Raw genomic sequence first — 24,799 nt, forward strand, 5'->3', positions numbered from 1 at the left:
TTTTCCTCCCCTTTTTTGCTACCGTTTTGTTTACCGATCCGTTCAGGGTCAGGGTCAGATCGTTGCGCCATGTTTCTTCCATGACGGCTCGAGAAAACGACCCGTTGTACGTAACTGGTGCTTTGCCTGAGGGCATCCACACTGTACATATAAAGTGGGTGGTAAGAAATAAAATACTACTACTATCAGTTTGAATACATTATAGAATTATTAAGTAGCTGATATCAGGTAATATGCTTACTACCTAGTCTATCTATTTTTGTTCTTTTATTATTGTGGCTACAGCAAGAACTAATACCCATTAACGCAGGATCCACCCTTATTCACAAAGTAGGTAGTAAAGATTAGTGATACTCTGAGGGGATGAGATACACTAACATGTTTTTCTTTTTTTTTTCTTCTATCTATAGCGAGGAAGTGAGATGGACGAGTACATGTGAATCGCGTGAGACGGATCCAGTATATGTCAGCCTCCTCCTGCTCTATCGGCCAACCGTGCGTGCACTAATGGCAGCATATAATTGTGGGATTGAGTGGTGATGATCCAGTGTCGGCGGTGGTGGTTCAAAACGGTCGGCCGCCCCGCCGACGAAGGCTGCCGGCGCTCGTGGTGTGGCGGCCGGGCCGGAGGTCAGCGATCCGGCGGTTCCGGGGCGCGCGACCGGGAATACGGGCACCCATGGCCATGCGGCCTGTGCCGCGGGCCAGAAACAACCGCCTCTCCATTTTCTCCCTCTCCAACGCCTTGCCTTGGAACCAAAGTGCTGCAGGCGCACCCAAAAGTTCCTAACCAATGGTTCCGATAAAAACCAAATGATATATTTATAAGCAAAAAATAGTTTATGAATAAAAGTTACATATACGTTATTAATGGTCTATAATAAAAAAACTAGAAAATAAACTCGAAATTTAAGGTTAAAATTTCAAATATCAGTTTATAAGTATAAGTTGAGAGAAAAGGACAATGGTACATGTGTTTTTCGCATTATGCAATGAAACGGGGCACGATGACAACGGACCAATTGGTCTGCGCTTACTCATATTTAGCCATTTTATTTTATTAAAAATATTATTTATATAAATATTTATATAATATTTGGTCTTTTTATAAAAAAAATCAAACGATATATTTGTAAACGAAAAATAATTTATGAATAAAACTTTTATATACATATCCCTATTGATCTGAAAACAAAGTCTGAAAAATAAACTTCAGGAAAAAAATACCATAATCAACTCTAAATTTAAGGGTTGGAAATTCAAATTTTAGCTTATAAGTATAAGCAGAAGCAAAAAGATGAGATGCTGATTTCAGTTCGCTACCCAATATTTCTATATTTAGTAAACCAAAGTTACTAACTAATTTCAGTCCTGCTACACCGTATTTCTGTATTTACTTGAACCTCACCGCAAAGCAAAGCTACTGCCTACTAAAGCACGGTTAAAGAGTCAGCAACATTACCATCCACAATTACCCATTCACAATGGGCAGAACTAATATATATCACGTCAAAAACCCACACTACTTACAAAAACATCAAGTTGCCTTAAATCACACCAAGTCACCAACAACTCATACTACTTACAAAAATGTTGCAACTATGTGCTTCACCCGCAAAATTGAATTACAACCAAGTTTGTTGCATTTGACTCAGCCTTGGATGAACCCATTAGACAACAGAAGACCAACATGATCATATCATACCACCCCTAGACCCCTAGAACAAATCCACAACATAGCACACAGCAGACATTGTTCATGAGTACAATGAATTATCATTCATCGAACAAAACAGATTCATACACAACTTCGTGAGTGAAGCAAATTACCGGTCCTTAACAGACATAATGCTACATGAACCAATCATTTACATAGAACACAATTAGAGATTTCATTCTATCCTAAATACTGAGAATTGTTCCTGTGGCAACCGAACCCAAAGTATTCAACATGCTTGCTACAGTTTTAGTGTTTTACTGATAGGATTTATGACAAACAGGTCATCCAGAACAACACACATTTGACAACATATTTCAGAGAACTAGAATCTGCAGGCACGATCAATGTTATCCACAACCACACACAGCACAATACGCAAAATAATGGCAGACAAATACATACAACGAGACTACACAATCTAGCATAACGCTGGTCAATCATACAGATTGAACGAATTATAATTCACAGTACGAAATAGAATTAATGCATTCGATATGAACTAGCTTCACTTAGTGCAAAAATTCTCATAAGACACTGTCTTAACATGCAGGAAGTACGGTAGAAAAGCAGGTTTTCTTTTAACACGAATAGATCGAGCCAAGAAACGGCTACTACTTCAGATTTAGATCTCAAAAAGGAAGGACCAAACCCCTAGGCGGTGAGCACGACGGCGCCGCCGGCGGCCTTGATCTTCTTCTCGGCCACCTTGGAGATGAGCTTGGCCTTGACGACGATGGGCTTCTCCGGCAGCATCCCCTTCCCGAGCACCTTGAAGTAGCCGAACTGCGACACGTCCAGCATGGGGGCCTTGCCGGCCCCGGCGCCGGCCTCCGCCGCCTGCTCGGCGGGCACCATCGACCAGAGCCGCTCCACGTTCACCGCCGGGCAGTAGAACTTGTTGCGGAGCTTGTGGAAGTAGCGCATGCCGACCTTGCCGAAGTAGCCCGGGTGGTACTTGTCGAAGAGGATGCGGTGGTGGTGCATGCCTCCGGCGTTGCCGCGGCCTCCCGGGTGCTTCCGGTGCTTGCCGATGCGGCCGTGCCCGGCGGACACGTGGCCGCGCTTCTTGCGGTTCTTCTTCAGGCGCGTCGTCATCGCCGCCGCCGCCGCCGACGACTTACCTTGGGAGCGGTTCGGGAATGGGTGGGGTGGAGAGGAGGAAACGCTAGCGGCGAGGAGATGGAGAGGCGGGGTGGGATTGGCGCCGTTGGATATGGGTTGCTAGGGTTTTGCTTCTGCGCGAGAGAGCTTGATGGGTTATTGGGCTGGGCCTTAATTTTTTTAGGCTCGTTGCTCCTTTCGTTGGGCTTTTTTGTTATATTGGACTTTGGTTTGGGGTTTCACCTGCATTTTGGCCCAAGAAGAAAAGATATTTTGTCTATTGATATCATTTTGTCCTAGTGTTTTTGTTGTGGAATCTCCACGTAGATGAAGATTTTTTCAAAAAAAAACATTTAAATGGAAAATCAGAAATAAGTGTTATACATCAAAAATTGCAAAAATAAGGCCATATCAATGGAGAACTTGTCTACACAGCCTAGTCCGACATGAGGCTCTCAAGGTGATAAAATATTTTAAATACACTGATTGAACTATTGTCGTTCGATAGGGCTAACGGAGGAAGCCTGTTGAACTGGTGGAGTTCGAACACACCTAGCGTAGCCTACACTATGATGGACCCTATCGAACTTCCCAGTTTAATAGACTTTGTTGTTCTTCCATTGTTCGATAGAAGCCCTGTCAATCACGCAAAGTTCAACACGGACTTGTTTTTATAAATTTCTCACCTAATATATATTTGTATTTAAATACTATTGTTTTGTAAAAGATATTAATAGATAAACTATACCTATGCATAGGAGTGTCGCTTCACACTAGATTAAAGTTGCAGCATTGGAGAGACAATAAGGAAAATGAAAGAGAATGTGGTTGTCTTTCAAAACATCCTTGCCCATCAATGAGATATGGATTGATGAGCGAGTTGGTCATCGACCAATTGATTATAAATGGTTTGTTTGAGGAATATAATTGATTTGCCAACCATCGTTTCATATGTCCAAGGTATAGACTTAGTGAGTGATGAGAAATGTAGCCATCCTGCTAAATTTAAGAAAAGACTGCATGATGGATTATTCTATCCTAAATGATTTAATTCCTCCATCTAGAAAAAACCCATCAAACTGCTCTGTCACACATAACAAAAGGTTGATGGAGTGACAATAATAAAATAAAAACAAGAAGATGAGGGGGCATTGTTTAAACGGTCACTAGAAATGGGACACATTGTCCACTAGACATGGTTTTTTCACTCATCCATTGATATAGGACGAGAGCAACATGATGATATGATAATATTACTGCTTATAATTAAGGAGGTATCATTTTACACATTGATAGCTATATGTACACTCATGTACAAATAAGAAATCTTCTGTTGATACAAAACATGGGTTAACAACCACCCGAATAAAATATATGGAAAAATTTGAAGTTTAAATAGAAGCAATACGTATGGTAAGTTGTAATTAAGGAGATCATGTAGCTTATACGTGCAAGCAATAATTATTCCATGCAAAAAACGTCTTATCAAATTAAACAACCGAAACCCTAAAGTTACCGTCTAACTTACACAATAGCCTCAAATTAAAGAATCATGTGAACAATATACTTAAAAATAGTTAAGAAAAACCACAACTATCGATATTAATATATTAATAGACGACATTATATTTAGATATTGTACTAATCTTTTTATTTATAAAATCGTACATCATAAATCAGATCTAAAGATGATGAGAAAGCCTTTTATCTCCTGAGTCCTAAACCCAAACCTAAAACCGTCCATAAACCCATCAAAACCGGCGAAAACCGAAAAGATTAGACGGTAACAACGAAGGAAGGGAGAAAAACCACCCATTGGAGCGGAGGAGGAGCAAACCCTCTCCTGCTGTATATTAACCCTCCGCCTCCCTTCTTCCCCTTCCTTTCCCCCCTCCGCCCCACCCCTCCGCTCCGCCCTCAGATTCCTCCGCACCGCCATGGACGACCTCGAGCAGGCCATCCTGCTCGCGTCGGACTCCCCCGCCGCGGCCGCCGCGTCCCCGGCTGTGCGCGCGGAGGCGCTGGCCTACTGCGCCCGCGCCCGCGACGAGACCCCGCCGTCGTCGCTCCTCCACCTCTGCCTCTACGGGCTCTCCGCCTCGCCGCACGCGCACGTCCACTTCTGGTGCCTGCAGACGATCCACGACGCGCTGCTGCTGCGCCGCCGCCTCGTCCTCCCCGACGACCTCGCGCTGCTCCGCTCCTCGCTGCTCTCCCTCGCCCTCTCCTCCAACGCCGCCTCGCCGCCCTTCCTGCGGAACAAGCTCGCGCAGCTCATCGCCCTCCTCGTGCGCCTCGAGTACCCCCACGTGTACCCTTCCTACTTCCTCGATCTCGTCCCGCCCTCGCCGCCGCAGCCGGGCCCTACGGACATGTTCGCGCGGGTCCTCGTCTCCCTCGACGACGACCTGCTCTCCCAGGAGTACCCCCGCAACGCCGAGGAGGCCTCCGACGCCGGGAGGGTCAAGGACGCTATGCGCGCGCAGTGCGTCCCCCAGATCGCACGCCACTGGCACGAAGCCGCGGTGTCCCTCCGCTCAGCCGACCCCGCGGTTGCAGCCGTAGCCCTTGATGCGGCGCGAAGGTGCATCTCCTGGATCGATGTTTCCCTGGTGGCGAATGACGTTTTTGTTCCTCTGCTCTTTGACATTGCGCTCTCCCCTGGGAGTGTGGCCCCGCTCGCTGCTGCGGCAGTAGGGTGTCTTTCTGCTGTGGCAGCAAAGAGGATGGACGCGAGGGCAAAGGTGGCATTGCTGAGGTCGCTCCTGGCTGCCCAGAAGGGGTTTGGTAGCCCTGACAGTGGGTTGAAAATGGCACATTTGGTGACAGCATATGCTTTCGAGGCTCTTGAGTGTTACCGCAAGCTTGGCTCTAGTGATGCTGATGGAACTGCGGCATTGGAAATGCTGGAAGAGGTGCTGCCAGCTGTATTTGCGGCCGCAGAGAGCTGTGATGATGATGAGGTTGATTCAGGCTCCGTGCTCGATTTTTTATCTGGGTATGTGAGTACAATGAAGGCACCGTCAGAGAAGCAACTTGCACACTTGGGACGGATATTGGAGGTGGTGCGGATGCAGATGTCATATGATCCAGTTTACAGGGGGCATCTTGATGTGCTTGACAAGATAGGGAAGGAGGAGGAGGACCTGATGGCAGAGCAGCGGAAGGATTTAGTTGTATTGTTTCGGAGCATTTGTCGTGTGGCACCAGGTGCCACTCAGCTATTCATAAGAGGGTTGCTTGTGACGGCACTCTCATCTGCAGAAGTTAGTGTTGAAGATGTTGAGGTCACTCTTACTCTGTTCTATCGGCTTGGGGAAATAGTGGGTGAGGAAGAGATCCGGAATGGAACCGGGTTACTCAGGGAGCTTGTGTCGATGCTCCTTTCAGCAAAATTCTCATGCCACACACACCGTCTAGTTGGGTTGGTGTACCTAGACACAATTAACCGCTATATCAAGTTCATGCAGGAGAATGACCAATATGTGCCACATCTGCTTACTGTTTTCTTGGATGAGCGTGGCATACACCATCAGAATGCCCACGTGAGCTGCCATGCAGGATACTTACTCATGAGAGCTGTCAGATTGTTGAAGGCTAAGCTAGTGCCGTACTTGGATACCATATTGCAGGTCTTTCCTTTATCTATTGTGATTCATTAATCCAGACTAGTTTTCTATTATAAATCTGAGTTTACTCATCTCTATGAGTTAACAGAACCTGCAAGATGCCCTAGGGAAATTCACTGCTACAGACTGGGCAAACAAAGATATTAAGTTCTCCAGCTCAGAGGATGGCAGCCAAATTTTTGAGGTAAAATGTTCTCACCTTGTACATTGCTGTTGTTTTACATTGAGAATATTAATCTTGAATTGGTCTTGTGTGTTGAGAATATTAATCTTGGATTGGTCTTGTGTGTTATGATTTTAGGCTGTGGGACTGTTGATCGGCATTGAAGAGGTGTCACCAGATAAGCAGGTTCAATGCTTGACGGCTTTACTTAATCCTCTCTGTCAACAGGTGATCATCGATTTCTACCTCCCCTATGTTGGTCTTAGGTCATACGGGGTTAAGAATCTTACATTTGTCGGTGAAAATCAATCCAGATTGAGTCACTTGTTATGGATGCCAAAGCTCAAGGACTTGAAGAGTCATCTCCAAGAGCTATCGGCCTTCAGCAGATTATTGTTGCATTGACTATGACCAGCAAGGTATGATTTTCATCCTCACACATTATGAGTGTAGTATTTTGTTTCTAATAATGTCAATTTTGGTTCTGTGCATGGCAAGTGCCTCAAGTATTAATGCTTCATCTTACCATGTCTGGATGCTGCCCTTTTTTAGGGCTTTAATGAACGCCTTGTTATGGGAAGCAGGCCAACACTTGGGGTTATGTTCAAGAAGGTATATTCTGTCATCTTCCATGCTGCCTGCCTTTTTTTCAGTCATGTATATGTATTCTTTTTAATTATCATATATGTGCTAATCATTTCTTTTCATCTTGTTCTCAGACCCTTGATGTTGTTTTGCAAGTCCTCATCTCATTTCCTAATGTGAAGCCCCTGCGATCTAAGGTAAGTAATTGTAATCAACATCTTCCGTATTTTACTGCTTGGATGATTAATTAACCAATCTAACTTATGCAATGCTGAAATACAGATCATGTCTTTTCTGCACCGTATGGTTGAGATATTAGGCATTTCGGTGCTTCCATGTATTCCAATTGCACTGCAGCAGTTGCTCGTTGACAATGAGGTACCTCATTTTCTCGCCTAGCAAATTCTGTTTTCCTGGTTATTGTCTTTGCTGGCTATTGTGATTTCTAATAGTACCTGTTGCACTTATGTTTGCTGTTTTGATAACTGTTCTGTCCTTAGCTGTATTTATCTTAGGAATAATAATGGCTGGACTTAGGAGAGGTTACTACTTTATACATTTTTAAAATAGCAATATACTCATATAAAGGAAAGGATTGTGTAATCTGTCAATCCAAACTGGGAAGTGATGAATATGATTGTCTGCATACATCCATTAAATATTTGTCTGTGCAATTGCGTTAATTTCTTGTGTCTGAGCAGCCTGAATATATATTTTTAGTACCTGTTGGACTGTGTATTGCTAATTTAATACGACATCACATTAATAGTTTTCTCTTTCTCTAAAAACAATATCATCCTACATACAAGTCTATTTTGCGGCCTTTGCTCACATCAATTTTTACAGGCAAAAGATATGGTGGAATTTCTCTACTTAATAAACCAAATAATATGCAAGTTTAATTCTTCAGCAAATGCCTTACTGGAGGATGTGTTTCCTGCCATCGCAAGTCATTTATCTGTGATGCTGTCTCAAGATGTCTTTTCAAATGGGCCTGCAAGCAATACTGAGGTAAATTGCATTGGTAAATTATACCTATCGCATCACTGCATTAATTTGTGTTATTGGTAGAGTGCTTATGGTCCAAACATTTAAGTTCATAGCCCAACTCCCCACCCCCCATTGGGGCAGGCGGCATGGGCGAACCACTAACCATTTTGATTTGTTGTTACTTATTAGATATAAGGCAAGCATATTGATATGACAAGTTTCTGGCTTATTGCATAGTCACGTTCTATCGTTTTTAGCTGGTTTGGTTTTTCATCAGCTAATAGCTCCCATCTGAATTATTACCTTGTTGCCTAATTTGTTCACGCCAATTTGGCTAATCTGCGTGGCCAGTTTTTTGCAGTTATTTCATGGATTGCATAGTTCCTTGTATACTGTATTCATGCCTTACCATTGCAGGAAATGCGTGAACTGCAAGAGCTGGAAAAGACATTTTACAGTTTCTTGCTTGCTATAGCAACACATGATCTGTCTACAGTTCTCCTCAATCCTAGTTATAGGAATTATTTGGAGAACATAATGCAGTTCCTTTTGATTACTTCATGCAGCCATAAAGAAATACCACATCGGAAGGTGAGATTTAATTGATCTTGAATTTGTTATTTCCACTTCAGTTGAGTTGCGTTCTCCATCTTCGCTTCAATAGAATTGTTTATTTGAAACTTGGTTATTGTTTTGTAGACATGCATACAGATTTTTGTCAACCTTATCAAAGACTGGTGTAGTAGCTCTGAAGTTGAAGATAAGGTATTGTTGTGTTTAGTTCTTCTTGTATCATGTTTGAAGTGTCTATCTAGTACTTGGACAGTTGCATAATCATAATGTGATATGTTTCTTATTTTCCTCAGCTTCCTGGCTTCCGAGTATTTATGATTGAGAAGTTCGCTGCTGGTTGCTGTTTGCACAGTGTCCTTGACAAGTCATTTAACTTCCGTGATGGAAATTCGGTAGGACCTGTCAATCATACAATTTCTGCTCTACATTTTGCAGTATCTGTTTTACTATGTTAAAAGTATACCGTCACATAGCTAGTATGCTCTTAGTCTGTCACTTCGTTCAATTCTCAGTAATTTTAGTAATGGCCATGCTGGTGGGGTTTATGGGCATTTGATTATGACTTCTGGCTGCATTACTCATAATGTCGTATGTTAAACTAAAACAAAAGTTTGTAGTTTTATGTGATATGTCTGATTCCTTCCTAAATATCAGGTTTAGGATCAAATGGCAATCTAAAGCTTAACTTGTATAAAGTCTTCAGGTGATCGAGGAATATACATTTCTTAAAAATCCTGGAATATTTAATTTGAGAGATAAAATTGTTTGTGCTTTGACAATCTATATGCTTTCTCTAACAAACCTTCCTATTTTATTCTCATGATGTTTAAAGTGCCACTAGTTTGCATTTGAGATTCTCAATTTTCTAACTAAAATTATGCTTAGAGGTCACTTTCTTTTTCATGAGGGATGAAGTAATAGAGGTGTGGAAGAATTAACCGCCAGTGAGAGTGATAAGTTGCAGACAAGCTAAGGGGATATACCTTGTGATGTACTAATTCAATTCATTTAAAACTCAATGCGCACAGTCACACATTGTTTCATGTTAGTCCATACCAGAAGCAAGAGTTCATTGTACTTTTAGTCTATATGCCCCGCAACTATGTAAGGGAGTGTCAAACTATTCTGTTTCCTTTGCTGATAAAATGTTAATATGACAACTGCAAATTCAGTTGGCCAATGGGATGCTGTGAACTGTGACTTCTTCAAGAGGGCATTGATGATTAGAGGCTAGGTTCTTATTTATCATTAGTTAATTTACTAATCTAGAAGCAAATAGAACATCAGTTATGTTCTTCCTTTAAATGATTGTTGTTTCATAACTTATTGTCTTGTCATTTTACTACATTACTATAGTGAAATTTACATGGCCTTTTCATGGTGATGGATGTTTTTCTTTATACTTAAGATTGGAGTCTAATCTGTTTCTTTCTTAGACTGCTCTGTTTGGTGAAATTGTGACCGCTCAAAAGGTTATGTATGAAAGATTTGGCGAGAACTTCATTGTTACTTTTGTAGCAAAACTTCGAGAAGCGCACTGTCCACCAGACCTGACTGAACAGTACTACCAAAAGTTACAGGTATGCTAGTTCTCTTGATTTTGTTGTATCTGAGGTTGCTAACTGCTTAAAAGCTAGAACATACTTATCCCGTGCAAATTCAATAACTTGAATGATTTCGTTAATTTACTGAACTTAGATGTGAGTAGATTGTGTTGTTGTCTCGTTGATAACTGATTGACTTGCTATCAAAATGCCATTGCGGTTTTGGAAGTTGTTAGTACCATGATATAGCTCTACTCTATTTGTTGCCCTATATTGACAGAACATAATTTAATAATTAGCATTTACCTTCAAACTTGAGTAATGAGATAGTCAATGGGTAGTCATCTTCTGTTTCTCGTATTACTAAATTTGTTACAAACGGTAGTGACAAGATGCTGATAATCTAATCTCTTATCTGCTGTATTGAATTTAAAATTTCTGCATTTACTTTTCTCCATCTACAGGGAAATGATATCAAAGCATTCAAGTCATTTTATCAAACACTTATTGAGAAAATAAGACAACAGCAGAATGGCAGTCTTGTCTTCAGATAGCGCCATCAATTATTTCAAATCTGTTTGCCAGTGGAAGATTCCTCAGTTGTGGAATGTGAGTATAGGTAGTTATTCCATTCTTTTCCTGCCTTATCAACAAAATGCTTATCCCTGCATGGCTTGCTTGTATTATTTCCTTCATATCTTTGCTTTAACTTACTATAATTTGCAGGGTAGTTGTATCATCTATGTATATAAAGCTACCATTTCTGAGATCAGAAGGTGAGCCTTGATTTTGATCCATTGATATTTTCTTGCCTCTTTTATCCTTCTGTTACTAAAATATAGTTTAGCATGGAGAGTTATGTTTCTGTATACAATGTGTGCTCTTTGTTGGGCACTTTTCCTGTTGCCCTGAACACCATTAATGATGCTTTAGATTATAAGGATTCTGTAATGATGGAATGCCCCAGGCTCCATTTATACACCTTTCAATTTCAGTGAACGCATCATTGTGCAATTTGACCTCAATGCATGTTCCAACGTAGTTTATGCCAGTGACAAATAAGTTATTAAAATCACCATTTTATGCTTGCAGATGTATACTGCGGGAATATTTTTACCAAGCCTGGCTACCATGGCAAAGTTTCTTCATCAAGGCATGTTAGGGAGATCTGAGATGCAGGGGATACATCCCAGGAGTTTCTGCTGAGAATCTAAAGGGTTTCATTATGTTCATTTTGACATTTCTCCGGAAGTGTTCGTTGTTCTGCTCTGAGCTTGAAATTTTTTCTAAGGCATTTCGGGTGAAGCTAAACAGATGGGATAGGGAAAAGAGTGATGTGTGGGCTGTGATTTTCCTGACAGAAACTGTCACACCGCCTGTTGTCGTGTTACCAAATTTTGCCAGTGGTTTTCACCCCATTGTTACCTGGGGTGCTGTACAGATTCTTTAATATAGTTGCGTCGTTCGCATTAATAAGGTTCTGTGGTCACCTTTTCGTTACCTGAAGATCCAGTGACAGCAGAAGCATTGTATGCTGATGCTATGTAAGAGTTCAACTTTGATCTCTTCTCCGTTCAAGGTAGTGGAGAATTCCTCTTATCCATGCTGCTAGCATGTTCGAACAGTCGAAAACCTTCGTTCTTGCCCATTCAGTTCGACCCCCCCCCCCTCCCTCGCTGTCTGGCCTCCTTCATGGTTTGGATAAATTTGCACTGAATTACCCAGTCAAGTCACTGTTAATTGTTAGGCATGATGGATATGGCTTTGCAGGCCAGGCCAAACAAAGTTGGGTATGAATGTATGATATCTTTTGTTCTTCCTCGTTCTTGTGATCCAACTATCCAAGGACTTGACAGGAACAACACATCTTCGTAGTGGAGACGGCAGATGTCTATTGCTTTATATGACCATGATTTCCCTGAAAATATGCCAGTAAGTTCGGATCTCACCAATAAGATTAGGGAGTCTGAATACTTTAGATAGAGTTTTAGCCCTTCTTTCTATTAATTTCTGCCATAAAATTTTAAGGGGGTCTTCGTAAGACTCTAATGACTTTAACGGGGTAGTGGGAGCTCGAGCTCCCACCACCCCGTGTTGGATCCGCCCCGCCCCTGAGTAAGTTATTGGTGGTGCATATTCTAATTGTCATGTTTGTTATCGAATTTTTTCACACGTCACCGGTTTCATCTGCGAGATGTTGCCTGGAAAACGTCCAAATGTTACTCTCCCAACAAATGGTGTCAGGCACATCGATATCGAGTCATTTTTTATCAGCTTCTGAAAGTCAATGCTAATCCAATCATGCACATCCTGCAGACCGCACGAGGAAATATGGTTTGCTCCCTGACATTAAGATGTATCTACATGCTTCTGACATAGTACAAAAGTTCCAAAATAAACTTGTAAAATTTTGGAGTGCAGCAAAGAGCATGTAAAGTGATTTTCTTACAATTTGTTGATAACTTCTGAAGCTTCTACACATTGGTAGTGCAAGGGAGGGAAGCACTAGAGAGCACAGTGCACAACTAGAAAGGGATCCCTGACAAAGGAAAATGCCAAACAAAGAGAATGGGACAGTTGCAAAGTCCAACGGAGAATGTAGCAAAACAAGGCACACCGATACCAAAAGAGTTGAAAAAAAAAGGGAGAATGCATCATACAAATCACACAAGAGACAAAAGCAGCACTAACCAAGAACTACTAGCCATGCTCATCAACTTTTTCATACCACTTTAGCTGTTTTTTTCTTGGAGGGGGCACTTGGGAGCTAGTGCTCTCACCCAAGAGTAGTATAATATGGCCAGCTAATCAGTGTTGAGTAGACTGGAGTTCTGGGGACAGATAACTTTTCTTGTCTAATTGGACAGTAGGTTTTGTCTGAATCTTGAACCCTGTAGCACGCCTACCATGGGAGTTTGTTGATCTGATCAGCAATACCGTGTGGCCAACATATGCTGCTGATCTAATGCCCATTGAAAATTGTGTAAAGAGAAATCACTTATACATAGAGTTAATAATGCCAGTTAAAATAATGGTATACATCCATATACTGATTAGTGTTGCTATTGGAGCAAGGTTGATTAAAATTCCAATATTATAATAAAGGTTATCTGCTTTTGACAAAGGGAATCAATTTGATTGCATCCTCAAGTATAAAATAGTTAGAGTGAAGTGCACCTGTGGTCCCTAAACTTGTGTGCATGTGTCATCTAGATCCCTGAACTCTCAAAATGCATTTTTGAGTCCCCAAACTTGTCCGAGGGTGTCATATAGTTCCAAACGGGCTTCGACCCGCTCCATCCGTTAACGTGGCATGCCATGGTGGCGCCTACATGTTGGCGGGGCTATGTGGGTCCCACATGTCAGTATCTCTCTGCTCCGTATTCTTTTCTCTCCTTTCTTGTAGACGCCACTGTGGCATACCACGTCAGCGGATGGAGCGGGTCAGAGCTCATTTGGACCTATATGACACCCCCGGACAAGTTCAGGAACCCAAAATGCATTTTGAGAGTTCAGGGACCTAGATGACACATACACATAAGTTTAGGGACCGCTGGTGCACTTCACTCAAATAGTTATTTATGACTAGCCTGGTGAATTAGTTTTCTGTAGAGGCGTAGACATGTTTTTTTTTTCAGTCCAAATGTCAGGTAATGTGTCCATTGAGGAAGGCAGCATTCCTTATTCAAAAGGCGTGGTTAGTATTCAGTTCAGTGTATAGAACAGGTTGACTAAATCAAGCTGAAGATATCCTCTAATTAAAAAGTAATCAAGCTAGATGGTCTCTAATTAAAAAAAATGATCAAGCTAGCTATTGCAGAACACTGGTAGCTTGTAGCCGACAAATTGAGATTAATTAGCTGAATCCTGCACCAATCAACAGGCGTCTGCAGAATGCATTACTCCAACTAAGATTGATGTGCACACCAACAGCCCTGCAAATCCATATGGACGCTGCAGAAACATCAGCAAAACATTATTCTAGCCTCACTATTAATCTTAAAGAATTATGACTGAGAATATGTGCTCACGTAGGGGAGCAAGAATGAACAAAACCAGCAGCTACTGCCATTTTGAACCAAATCAAGAACCCACGACGCTGAATTTTGTTCCCTCTTTCTTAATATCTCTGATCAAACCAAGAAACTATGCAGGCATGTATCTAGAGCATTACCTTTGTTTAGTAGATGATAATGATAGATGCTTTAAGAGTCAAAATCATATCTTAAGGCTGCGGTTGTACCTGCCGAAGTGTTTATCTTCAGATACAGAGAAAAACTGGTAACAATCAGCAGGCAAGAAGTGCACACGCTGCACAGGAAAGTTCAGAGAGATGCATATGACGTAGAGGTCGATGCTTAGCAGTTGGTGAAGAGTCTCGTGACATTTGATCTCTTCATGGATAGAGATGGCAAACCTACCCCGTATCTCACGAAGTTAACCTGCCCTTCACAACTCACAAGTGTTTCTAGAACGTGTCAATTCATCGAGTTGATTAATTTCAGGCTTATTATCATTTTGGGAGAAGACTAATTCTTCTTAATTCTACTCAACAACACGTACGGACTGATCATGTTTTCTCCCCAAGGAAACAAACTTACTGATCCATTGCAAGCTGTAACTAACGTGGATTCTTGTTTTAATCTAACACTCCATAATTCAAATATAAAAAAAATGTATTCAGCGTATGATTAAAATTTTAATATTTATAACATCAATAATCATAATAATTCGTGTCAGTAGCAGTCAAAGTGTCTCAATTAATTGATCACGTATTCACGAGGTAGATAGCCTGGTTATTTTTTGATTATCTTAGCTGACAGAGATCAACATCCCCTGCAAAAGTCAAGTGAATGGAAGGGTTGTATTGCCTCTCTGAACACGCATTTCAAGCATTTGAAGCATGAATGAAACAGGTTGACTGTCACTTCCTGCTAGCTACTGGCTTCACCGGCTACCGGAGAAAAACAAGAAAGTAACACTTACAGATTCATAGAAAAAAAATTGGCTTTTTAATCGTATGGTTAATCACTTTGATCATGTCGTGTACCTGTGTACAAGAGCCTCCATTAATGAGACGTCAAAACAAAGTATTTTTCTTCCAAGATCCAACACGAGGTTTCAGAAGGTCGTCACTGCAGAGTTGGTGCAGATGATTGACTTCAGAAACAATATACATATCCTGCTTCGAATCTCTGCAGTTCTTTCTATTTTTTTGTTCTTCCTGGCAAAGCACGGAGGCACTTGGTTTGATGGTTTCCATGAGATGTTTCTTGGAAGCAATTGAGTAGCCATTGGCAAAATAATCTGTTATTATCATCGCTGCAGATTAATTACAGGATTGCCCCTAACCTAACCCCAAGTTCTGACTTAATCAGTTCCTACCCCTAGCGTTTGACAACCCACTGCAGCGAAGATGATACTAATTAACATCTGATCCTCGTCTGAATCAGCAACTCGCACTAATTAAACATTTGATCCTTGCCTGAATTCATGCAGCATGCTTAGATTATATTGCTAGCTAGCTGCCTAGCTTGCACGGTCGTCTCCTCATCATCTCATACTAATTAACATCCATCCACCTGTGCATTTAGCTAAACCCAAGTAGCAGTAATCAATCTCATGATCAGTTCTTGATTGGGCACCAAGAATTAGCTAACCTAGAACCATGAAAAACAATACGAAATTCTTTCTCTCACAGGATCGATGCACACGATCGACGACATGGGTAGAGTGTCTCTGTCTTTCCATGGCCATTATTATTCACAATGGCAACTCGTGATCGATGCATGCATGTTCTGATTGGCAATTCATTCCTGCACCACATGATGATGAGTGTAGTAAATCATACCGACATGGATGCATACAAGAGAAGCTTCTTTCTCTGTCACTTGGGCACACGTACTTTACAATACTTTCCCCTCTAGAAGGAAAACGAAGGAGCTGAAAATGAAGTGAGGTTGGCTATGTGTTCTCACTTGTTTTTTTTTCTTCCTTTCTGCTAGAGTATATTTGGGCACACACGGACTCCCTCTGTCGCATAAAAACTAATTTTTTGGTTTCTGTGTCCAGAGTTTGACCATCCGTTTTATTTAAAAAAATTTAAGAAATTATAAAAAAAATTAGTCACACGTAGAGTATTATTCACGATTTATCATCTAATAAAAATAAAAATATTAATCGTAAGTTTTTTCAAATAAGACGAAGAGTAAAACATTATAGGTAAAAGATGAAAGATTGATTTATTTTGAGACGGATTGAGTATTTAGCAACAAGCTACAGGGTCAACAGGGCACGAGCTAGGCTCACCTATGGTTTGAAAATTTCTCAATGTTTTTTACTGTATCTTCCGTAAAATTCTAAAAAAAATAGTACTTACAATATAAACAGCCGGTACTTTATGGACGCATGGAGAACACACACATGTATGTATTTGCTCCTAAAATTTATGTGTTCAGAATAATCTGCCCCTCGTATTTTCGCTTCTTTTTATGCTTATAAGCTAAATTTTGAGTTGATTTTGTGGTTTTCAATTGTAGTTTATTTTTCAACATTTGGTTTTGGATTTGTTAAGAACATCTATATAAAACTTTTATTCATAAATAATTATTTCATTACAAATATATCGTTTGACTTTTATTTTCATGAAAAAAAAATGAACAATGACCCTCGGTGTTTCAAGCATCGTATTCTACAAGATTCCTCCGTTTTAATTATAATCCTATGTTTTCCATGTTCAATTTTATTATATGCCTATGCTTAACTTATGTTTCTTTAATTTTTTTAAAAGAAAACCTGAATGTACTATATTTTCATTATAAATTTTTGGTACCAAAATTTTATACAAGAGAATGTGATATCTCTTTTTGCAAACCTGCCTTTCATATGAGCCTCTAAACTATGCATTTGAAAAACGTCACAGCCAATGTCGTCTCAGATTCCAGCTCGGTGTTCTCATCTGGATGATGCTTTGCGTCAGATTTACGTTTTCGGTCAAAACCACTAAACTTTACATTTGAAATAGTAAATTTCAAGAAAATTTAACTGAAATTAGGCGAAAGCGATCATACCTCTGGAGGTCAGAATCTAGCGCTCAATCGAAATCTGAACCCTGGTGTGCATGCAGTAGCAGCTGGATGCCCGAACCCCGGCAAGTGGCAGTGGCAGCGACGAATCGACAACGATCTGTACACACACAAAACGTCGTCTTGGCTGCGACTGCCACCACTACTCTCTTTTTTTTTTGGCCAAGCCACCACTACTCTTCACTCACCGATTCTGGACAGCAGCTTGCACGCACTGACATTATTTTCATCACCAAAATATTCAGTCAGAGTAGGAGGAGGAAGCCTCCAAACCGACGAGAATATTGGCATCACTTGTCGATCAATCGATCGGCTCACTTCGGGGCATTGTTTCGCTTTTTTAGCGAAAAATACAAACAACATATTTACAAATAACAAATAATTAGTTAATAGAATTTTTATATATGTTCTCAGTGATCTAATAGCATAATTAACTACGAAAAATCCCTTTAAAATTTACTCTAAATTTAGAGTTAAAATCTAAAAAAATTTTAGTCTATAATTATAAGCACAAACGAAAAGACGGAGATGAGATGTTCTTCTCGGTTCATTCGAGTCAAAACGCGTCCAGTGGTTTGGAAATCAAGCGGCCTCCTTTACGGCGCAGCGCTGAAAGCCCTCGAATTCTCTCTGCCTGATCTCTGCGTTGCTTGCATTGCAACAGAAGGCGGTGCTTTCTTTTGGGGGCAGTTTAAGTTGGTGATCACTGGATTTATTTTCCTTTCTGATTTGGTCTTTGCCTGCACTGCATGCACGCATGCTGGTTGGTATATATATTCGATATATGCGTTTCTTCGGCTCGCGTTGGCCGTCGCGTACACACGTACTGAACTACTGATGGCTGAACTAGAGAGTGAAAAAATATTATATTTACGTGGATGCTAATAAATATAAACATTAAAACATGTACGTATAAATCTAGGTAGAACCAAAATATCTTACAATATAAAATAGGACGAGTAAATGGTAGGAAGCGATTTTCTTATTAAAGACAACTATATTTCTCACACACACATATATATATATATATATATATAAAACCATGTTTTTACAAATTCACGTGATTTACGTAGCAAAAAACTATAGATATAATCAGAAACGGTCATAGGGAATAGGGGAGGGGGGGGGGTTGAGAGGGCAGAGAAGACCAGAGGAAGAAAAAGGTAATCGGCTCTTCATTCATTGGTTTTTGGATCCACCACTGGATTATGATAGTAACAGAGTTTTATAAAATTATACTTTTAACCAATTATTTTTAATCCACCGTAATTACAATTTATACCTTCTGTGTAAAATCAGGTTTGATTTAAGTTCTTAGATGTATCATGTATAAGTTTTAGTCCATATGATTAAGCAATTTATTTCGCTGTAGTAGCAAGTTAGAATTGTTAATGGCATGGTTTTGTGAAACTCGTGGATCATAACACTTAAGATTATGTGCCACGTGCCAAAAATCGTTTTGTGTTATCCGGACCATATATTACCTCCATCTTTATTTATATGACGTTGGTTAGTGTAAACATAAAAGAATGGAGGGAGTAAAAATATACATTTGTGTGAAATTTACTTTGAAAATAACGTTTTGTTGGTTGTCAGTTTGTCACGGTGTCACCGCGTGATATTTACTCCAGAATCCAGACATGAAAATGTTGTTTTGATCGAATATCATCTTTATTAAAAAAAAACAAAAACACATTTGGTTGTACTTGTACATATGACCTTGCTTCCTTCCTTCCTATCCATCCCCACAATACAAAAAATGAGCTTAAAAAAAAGCGTACACAATAAAATCAACACCAAGTCTTTGCTTACATGTCGCAATACAAAGTAGGTAAAGGCGGGGAGGAGCACATTGCACCATCACCACATATAAAAATCATCCCATCAACGTCTCCAAAATTTGCATCATCACAAAAACAAATCCTCCATAATAATCATAATAATAACAATTAAAAATCTAAAAATCGAAACCAAAATCCCTCCTTGGTCAACACAAATGACACAAAATATCAAAAAGGCCACTCCATCCCATCCTGACACGTGGGCCCCACCTGCATGCCTTGCCTCTCTCTGTGCACATGTCCTGACGCGTGGGCCCCACCTGCAGGCTCACACTCTATCTCTCTCTCCTCTGGCCTTCGCCTATATATCCACTCGTGGAGGCAGCCCCTCGCTTTGCCACGCAGACGACGACATCGCCGGGGAGGGCAAAGCCGCGAAAACCGCCACTCGCCGGCGTTGTCGAGGGGCTTCTCCGATCAAGCTAGCTCGGTCGACGGTCTGGTCGCTCGCCGCGACGGGACGGCGCATGATAGTAGCTACTACGGTCGGGCGGTGGCGATGAGGTCCTCCAGCGACTGTAAGGTTGTGGCGGCGGCGGCGAGGAAGAAGGAGAAGGAGGCGGCGGCGTGGCCGTGGTCGCTGTGGGGGTTTCTCCTGGTGGGCTGCTTCGGCGGGAAGGGGAAGAAGAAGAGCGGGGGGAAGAAGGTGCGGCCGCGCGGCGGGGGCGGCGGAGGGGGCGGCCCGCTCCGGCGGCTGTCGTTCACGGACCTGTCCGGCGCGGCGGACCAGGACCTGTCGGTGTCGCTGGTGGGGTCCAACCTGCACGTCTTCACCGTCGCCGAGCTCCGCGAAGCCACCCGCGGGTTCGTCTCCGGCAACTTCCTCGGCGAGGGCGGGTTCGGCCCCGTCTACAAGGGCCTCGTCGGCGACGGCGTCAAGCCGGGGCTCAAGGCGCAGGCCATCGCCGTCAAGCTCTGGGACCCCGAGGGAGCCCAGGGCCACAAGGAATGGCTGGTACCTCACCCCTCCACGTGTCCTTTTTTCTTAATCAACTTTACTAATTAATCTATTTCATTTTTTTAATCAACTATCCCTGCACGCCTTAATTACTTTACTTAATAACCAGATTAATCAATACCTAAAAAACCAGATTATTCAATTATATATGTAATAATTAAATCCGAGACAGTGTAGTGCCAGCTTCCTTTGAAGAATCCCTAAATCTAATGCTTGGGGAAACAACATTTCTCACTTGGTTTCTTATAGTAAAAGAGTGGCCTTGTGGCCAACGAAGCTACTAGCTAGCTTAATTGGTAGTAGTTGCCTTACAAGGATCACTCAGTTTCCAGTTTATCCTAGGGCATTGAGTAATCCTCTAGATAACTGAATTTTTTGAGTGATGAATAGTAGCTGCTTTTTTAGTTGAGAGTGATATTTATCACCGATTTTGTTTATAGCTTAATGCTTTTTGGGGGGGAAAGTGTCCATTTCCAATTTATTATTGCACGGAAGAAAAGTTATGTCATTTCTCCTGTAGCAATAGGCAATTTGGCTGGGTCGGCTGAATTGCAATAGGCAATTTCAGCCAAATTACCAATCTTTTTCTTTCCTAATGCTACTCAGTTTCCCATCAAACATAGACAGATCACCAGTAGCTAGTTGGTTATCGATCTGAAGCTAGTGGCCGAATACAGGTTACCACCTAAAAGAAAATATAATTTATGTTTTATATTTGAAAGTCTGAACTCTTACAAATTATGACTAGTTAACTACTTTTTTTTTTCTGAAAACTTTTATATCTGGTAAAAATCAGTTACTGCTATGGCCCGCAACTTCGGAAAAAAATGGTTCCCGAAACGCTTGGCATGAACAATTACAGATTGTTTATTAATTTCAGATCAACTAATAGTACTTACAAGATCATCTAGAACCTAATCAAAGAGGCTTAAAAATATCTTAGGCAGCGCGATTAGGACACGCGAGGCAAAGAACAAGGGAGGGTAGTTGGGGGATGTGACGGTCCCGGCGGCGGTCGGATAAGTTTCCAGTGATCTAATCATGTTGCCGAACGCAGCAGTGCCCCCTGAATTGGATGTGATGCTGATTAATTACTGATGCTAGCTATGAAGTTTTTTAATCTAAACCTGATTCTGATGACTCTGTCATGGCTGAATATATGCAGGCAGAGGTGATCTTCCTCGGCCAGCTCCGGCATCCCAACCTGGTGAAGCTGGTCGGCTACTGCTGCGAGGACGAGAACCGCCTCCTCGTCTACGAGTACATGGAGCACGGCAGCCTCGAGAACCACCTGTTCAAACGTAAGCACGCCCCTTAACTAATTATTTTCAGCTTAACTAGCTAGCTAGTACTGCTCGGTTATATATCATTGTATATTGTATTGTTTACTGTTCCATCGATCTAGCACTAGTTGCCAACTTTCCACCGTGTTCATGTTAATCATGTGACTGACGAGATGTCTCTCTACTGAAGTTTTAGTTCAAGTAGGACTACCTAATTAACTGAAGGTTAATGAGTGGTTTGGTACGGTCATGATATGGTGAGATTAGAAAAGAAGTTGGCTTGACCAGTCTCACACGAACACATTGACCTGGCGTGGCATGGTTTGATGGTCATTGGGAAAATTAGGTTATTTTACAACCTAACAATAGAGATCACTAAATGAGAGAGAAGGCCTTATTCAGCGGTCTATTTCAAATGGGTAACTTGCTATTCAATATTTTTGTTGCGTCCTTGAGGCTTTCAGCTTTAATGGTGGATAATTTTTCCTTTTAATTTGGCTAGCCACCCTCCTAGCTTATTAGAGTTCAGAGTTCTGACCAAACTGAATTTGACTGAAACTTCTCTCCTCATAAATCAGCATGCAGAACCCATGGAAAATATTGCATTAGGTAAAGGTCAATTAAGCATTCACTCACCCTTGCGAAACAAGCTAGAAATATGGTACTAGATGTTTTCTAATGCTAGATTACAGACGTCAGATGAAAGTGAGGTCACCTGTAGTTGTTGGATCAATGTCAGTTTGACATAGTGTATTGCCAGTAGTAATCTAGTGTGCTGCTTGCATCTTCCCAGCAGCCCCAGCGGCTCAACTGATTGATTTGTTCTTGGTCATGACGAAATCTCCTAACTCGTTGACTGCATCGATCCCTCCAAAACACAATAAAACATTTCTTGAAAGTTGAAAACAAAAATTTCAGAAGACGCAGAGAGAACAAGAAACCAAAATTCCCACAAAGGCGATAACACGCATGGTCGGCTAGACAGTACTGTTCATCATCAATTTTCTTTTTCCCCTACGAAACCCTGCTGCAACAATACGCATAAACTGCTTTTTTCAGTTTTCCTGTTCGATTGATGTGTACATAACCTGGCTGCTATCGATCAATTAATACAAAATTATGCAGCTTTAGCTGACGTTGATCCTGCTGAGATTTCTGAAGATTTTCATTGTTTTGTTTTGCAGAGATTCCTGCCGTGCTGCCGTGGTCGACCCGATTAAACATCGCGGTTGGCGCCGCGAAGGGGTTGGCGTTCCTCCACGACGCAGAGAAGCCGGTCATCTACCGTGACTTCAAGGCCTCCAACATCCTGCTCGATTCGGTCAGTGGACTGCCCCTTTTCACTTAGTCTGGCCATATGCGTTGCGTTTAACTCTCTTTTCCTTCTAATATATTGACGTGTAATTCCTTTACACATTCGAGAAAAAATATCATACTGTACTTGTGCATCACATCTAACAAATTCTCCTACTGACATTTTCACATCTGAAATATTCTCACTAGTGAAAAAAAAAAGACAGAGTAACTAGTAGAAAACTGAGCTTGGTACAGTTGGATTTTGAAGCATTTTGTGACATACTTATGTCCAAAAAAAAAACTTAATATCATACTGTTGTTAGTGCTGTGAGCTAACATATATTGGGCCACTAGTGAATTACTACCCCAAATGGGCCAAGATTGAGCCCAATTTGAATTTCTCCGGTGAAAGGCCCATTTTAAGAGTAAGCCCAATGGCTGATTGATGGGTTGGGCTGTGGATTTTGTGCAGGATTACAAGGCGAAGCTGTCGGACTTCGGGCTGGCGAAGGATGGGCCGGAGGGGGACGACACCCACGTGTCCACCCGCGTGATGGGCACCCATGGCTACGCCGCGCCGGAGTACATCATGACCGGCCACCTGACGGCGAAGAGCGACGTGTACAGCTTCGGGGTGGTGCTGCTCGAGATCATGACGGGGCGGCGCGCCGTCGACAAGACGCGGCCGAACAGGGAGCAGAGCCTCGTGGAGTACGCGCGGCCGTGCCTGCGCGACCCGCTCCGGCTGGCCCGCATCATGGACCCGGCGCTGGAGGGGCGGTACTCGCCGGCGGCGGCGCGGGAGGCCGCCGCGGTGGCGTACCGCTGCCTCAGCGGCAGCCCCAAGAACCGGCCCGACATGTCCGCCGTCGTGGACGCGCTCGAGCCGCTGCTCGCCGCCACCGACGACGTGCCCGTCGGCCCCGTGGTGCTCTTCGTCGCGCCGGAGGCCGAGGACGACGGCGGCGAGAAGGCTCAGCAGCAGCGGCGGGCGCGGAAGGACGAGCAGCATCAGCATCATCACCACCACCACCACCACCACCACCACCGCCGCCGCAGCCGCCTCCGGACGTCGCCGAAGGGCAGCCCGAGGAAGCCCGCCGCCGCCGCCGTCGCTTGCCGGAACGAGGAGTTCTGGGTGTGGCACCTCCCCGCCGACCACAAGGCGTGACTGACACGTGCGCATGCCACGTCACCGGCGCTTGCTTTGCCTTTGCTCCACGTGTGCGTGCAGTGTGATGAGGTGGTGAGATGCCATTGGTTTTTAGGATTTGCAAAGCATCCCTGTACTCTGTTTGTTTCAGCGAGATGCAGAGTGTGTGACCAACCAGCAGCAGCAGCAGAGAGCAATTAAATTTCACAGCACAACAAAAATCATATCATATCAGGTCTCGTCTTCTATAATCCCATCATTGTTTGATCCCTTCAAAAAGGCCAATTTGCCTTCGACAATGGCAGATACAGATGAACAGATCGATCTTGATGATCGCATCAAATTTGCTGGCCGTTGAGGCGTTGACAAGGCATGGTTGCTTTTGTTTTAAACTTATAAGCAAAATTTTTAATTTTTAATTTAAAATTAATCTTGATGTTTATTCATCATGGTTTATTTTAAGTCTTTATTTAGTTTTTCGTTTGCAAAAGATTGGTCTCATGGTATCTGACGAGGTCTCGCAGCGTAGTTTACAAATTTGCTGTCGCTGTCACTGAGGACAGCACGTCCCTCTCGTGCCATCGCATGCAGCGTGCGCAGCCGCGCGACGACCCGGCACGGCGGCGCCGACGTCCGGACGCCGCTGGTCAGACACGCTATAGGTGTTGGACCGGCTCCGGCGACCGCCGTATAAAGAAATTAAGCCGGACGCTTTGGCTCGTAGCTGATAAAGCACGGCGTTTTGGGTGTGTGGTGGTGTCGCTCGGTGATCGACCAGCTTGCTAGATCATATCGTCGTCGTCTACCTCGTCTTCTTGTGGGCAGAGGAGAGATGGAGGTCCCGCTGCGGTGCTTCCATGGCGCTAAGGTGGCGGCGG

General features: G+C 42.5%; 3 protein-coding genes across 4 annotated transcripts; 2 read left to right on the forward strand and 1 right to left on the reverse strand.

Moving 5' to 3' along the window:
- Nucleotides 1-2,139: 2,139 nt before the first annotated feature.
- LOC102709664 (60S ribosomal protein L27a-3-like) lies at nt 2,140-2,918 on the reverse strand. Its single transcript, XM_006657885.2, has one exon. It carries the CDS (start codon nt 2,813-2,815, stop codon nt 2,372-2,374), a length of 444 nt encoding a protein of 147 aa, XP_006657948.1. The 5' UTR covers nt 2,816-2,918; the 3' UTR covers nt 2,140-2,371.
- Nucleotides 2,919-4,620: 1,702 nt separating this feature from the next.
- LOC102706397 (exportin-T) lies at nt 4,621-11,947 on the forward strand. Of its 2 annotated transcripts, none has more exons than XM_006658742.3 (15): nt 4,621-6,453; nt 6,539-6,634; nt 6,752-6,841; nt 6,928-7,032; nt 7,166-7,225; nt 7,333-7,395; nt 7,481-7,576; nt 8,045-8,209; nt 8,606-8,779; nt 8,888-8,953; nt 9,055-9,153; nt 10,198-10,341; nt 10,770-10,924; nt 11,032-11,081; nt 11,398-11,781. In XM_006658742.3, the coding sequence occupies exons 1-13, from the start codon at nt 4,759-4,761 to the stop codon at nt 10,857-10,859; spliced, it is 2,943 nt and encodes a 980-aa protein (XP_006658805.3). In that variant the 5' UTR covers nt 4,621-4,758; the 3' UTR covers nt 10,860-10,924; nt 11,032-11,081; nt 11,398-11,781. The 2 variants fall into 2 exon arrangements, with proteins under 2 accessions (XP_006658805.3, XP_015695366.2); XM_015839880.2 differs by having other exon boundaries at nt 4,631-6,453; nt 10,770-10,914; nt 11,398-11,947.
- A 7,618-nt stretch (nt 11,948-19,565) lies between these two features.
- On the forward strand, nt 19,566-24,172 carry LOC102706673 (serine/threonine-protein kinase RIPK-like). The gene is made up of 4 exons (XM_040525960.1): nt 19,566-20,186; nt 21,355-21,490; nt 22,657-22,793; nt 23,241-24,172. The coding sequence occupies exons 1-4, from the start codon at nt 19,731-19,733 to the stop codon at nt 23,937-23,939; spliced, it is 1,428 nt and encodes a 475-aa protein (XP_040381894.1). The 5' UTR covers nt 19,566-19,730; the 3' UTR covers nt 23,940-24,172.
- Nucleotides 24,173-24,799: the final 627 nt, after the last annotated feature.

The sequence above is a fragment of the Oryza brachyantha genome, chromosome 7 (assembly GCF_000231095.2).
Source record: "Oryza brachyantha chromosome 7, ObraRS2, whole genome shotgun sequence".
Lineage (NCBI taxonomy): Eukaryota > Viridiplantae > Streptophyta > Magnoliopsida > Poales > Poaceae > Oryza > Oryza brachyantha.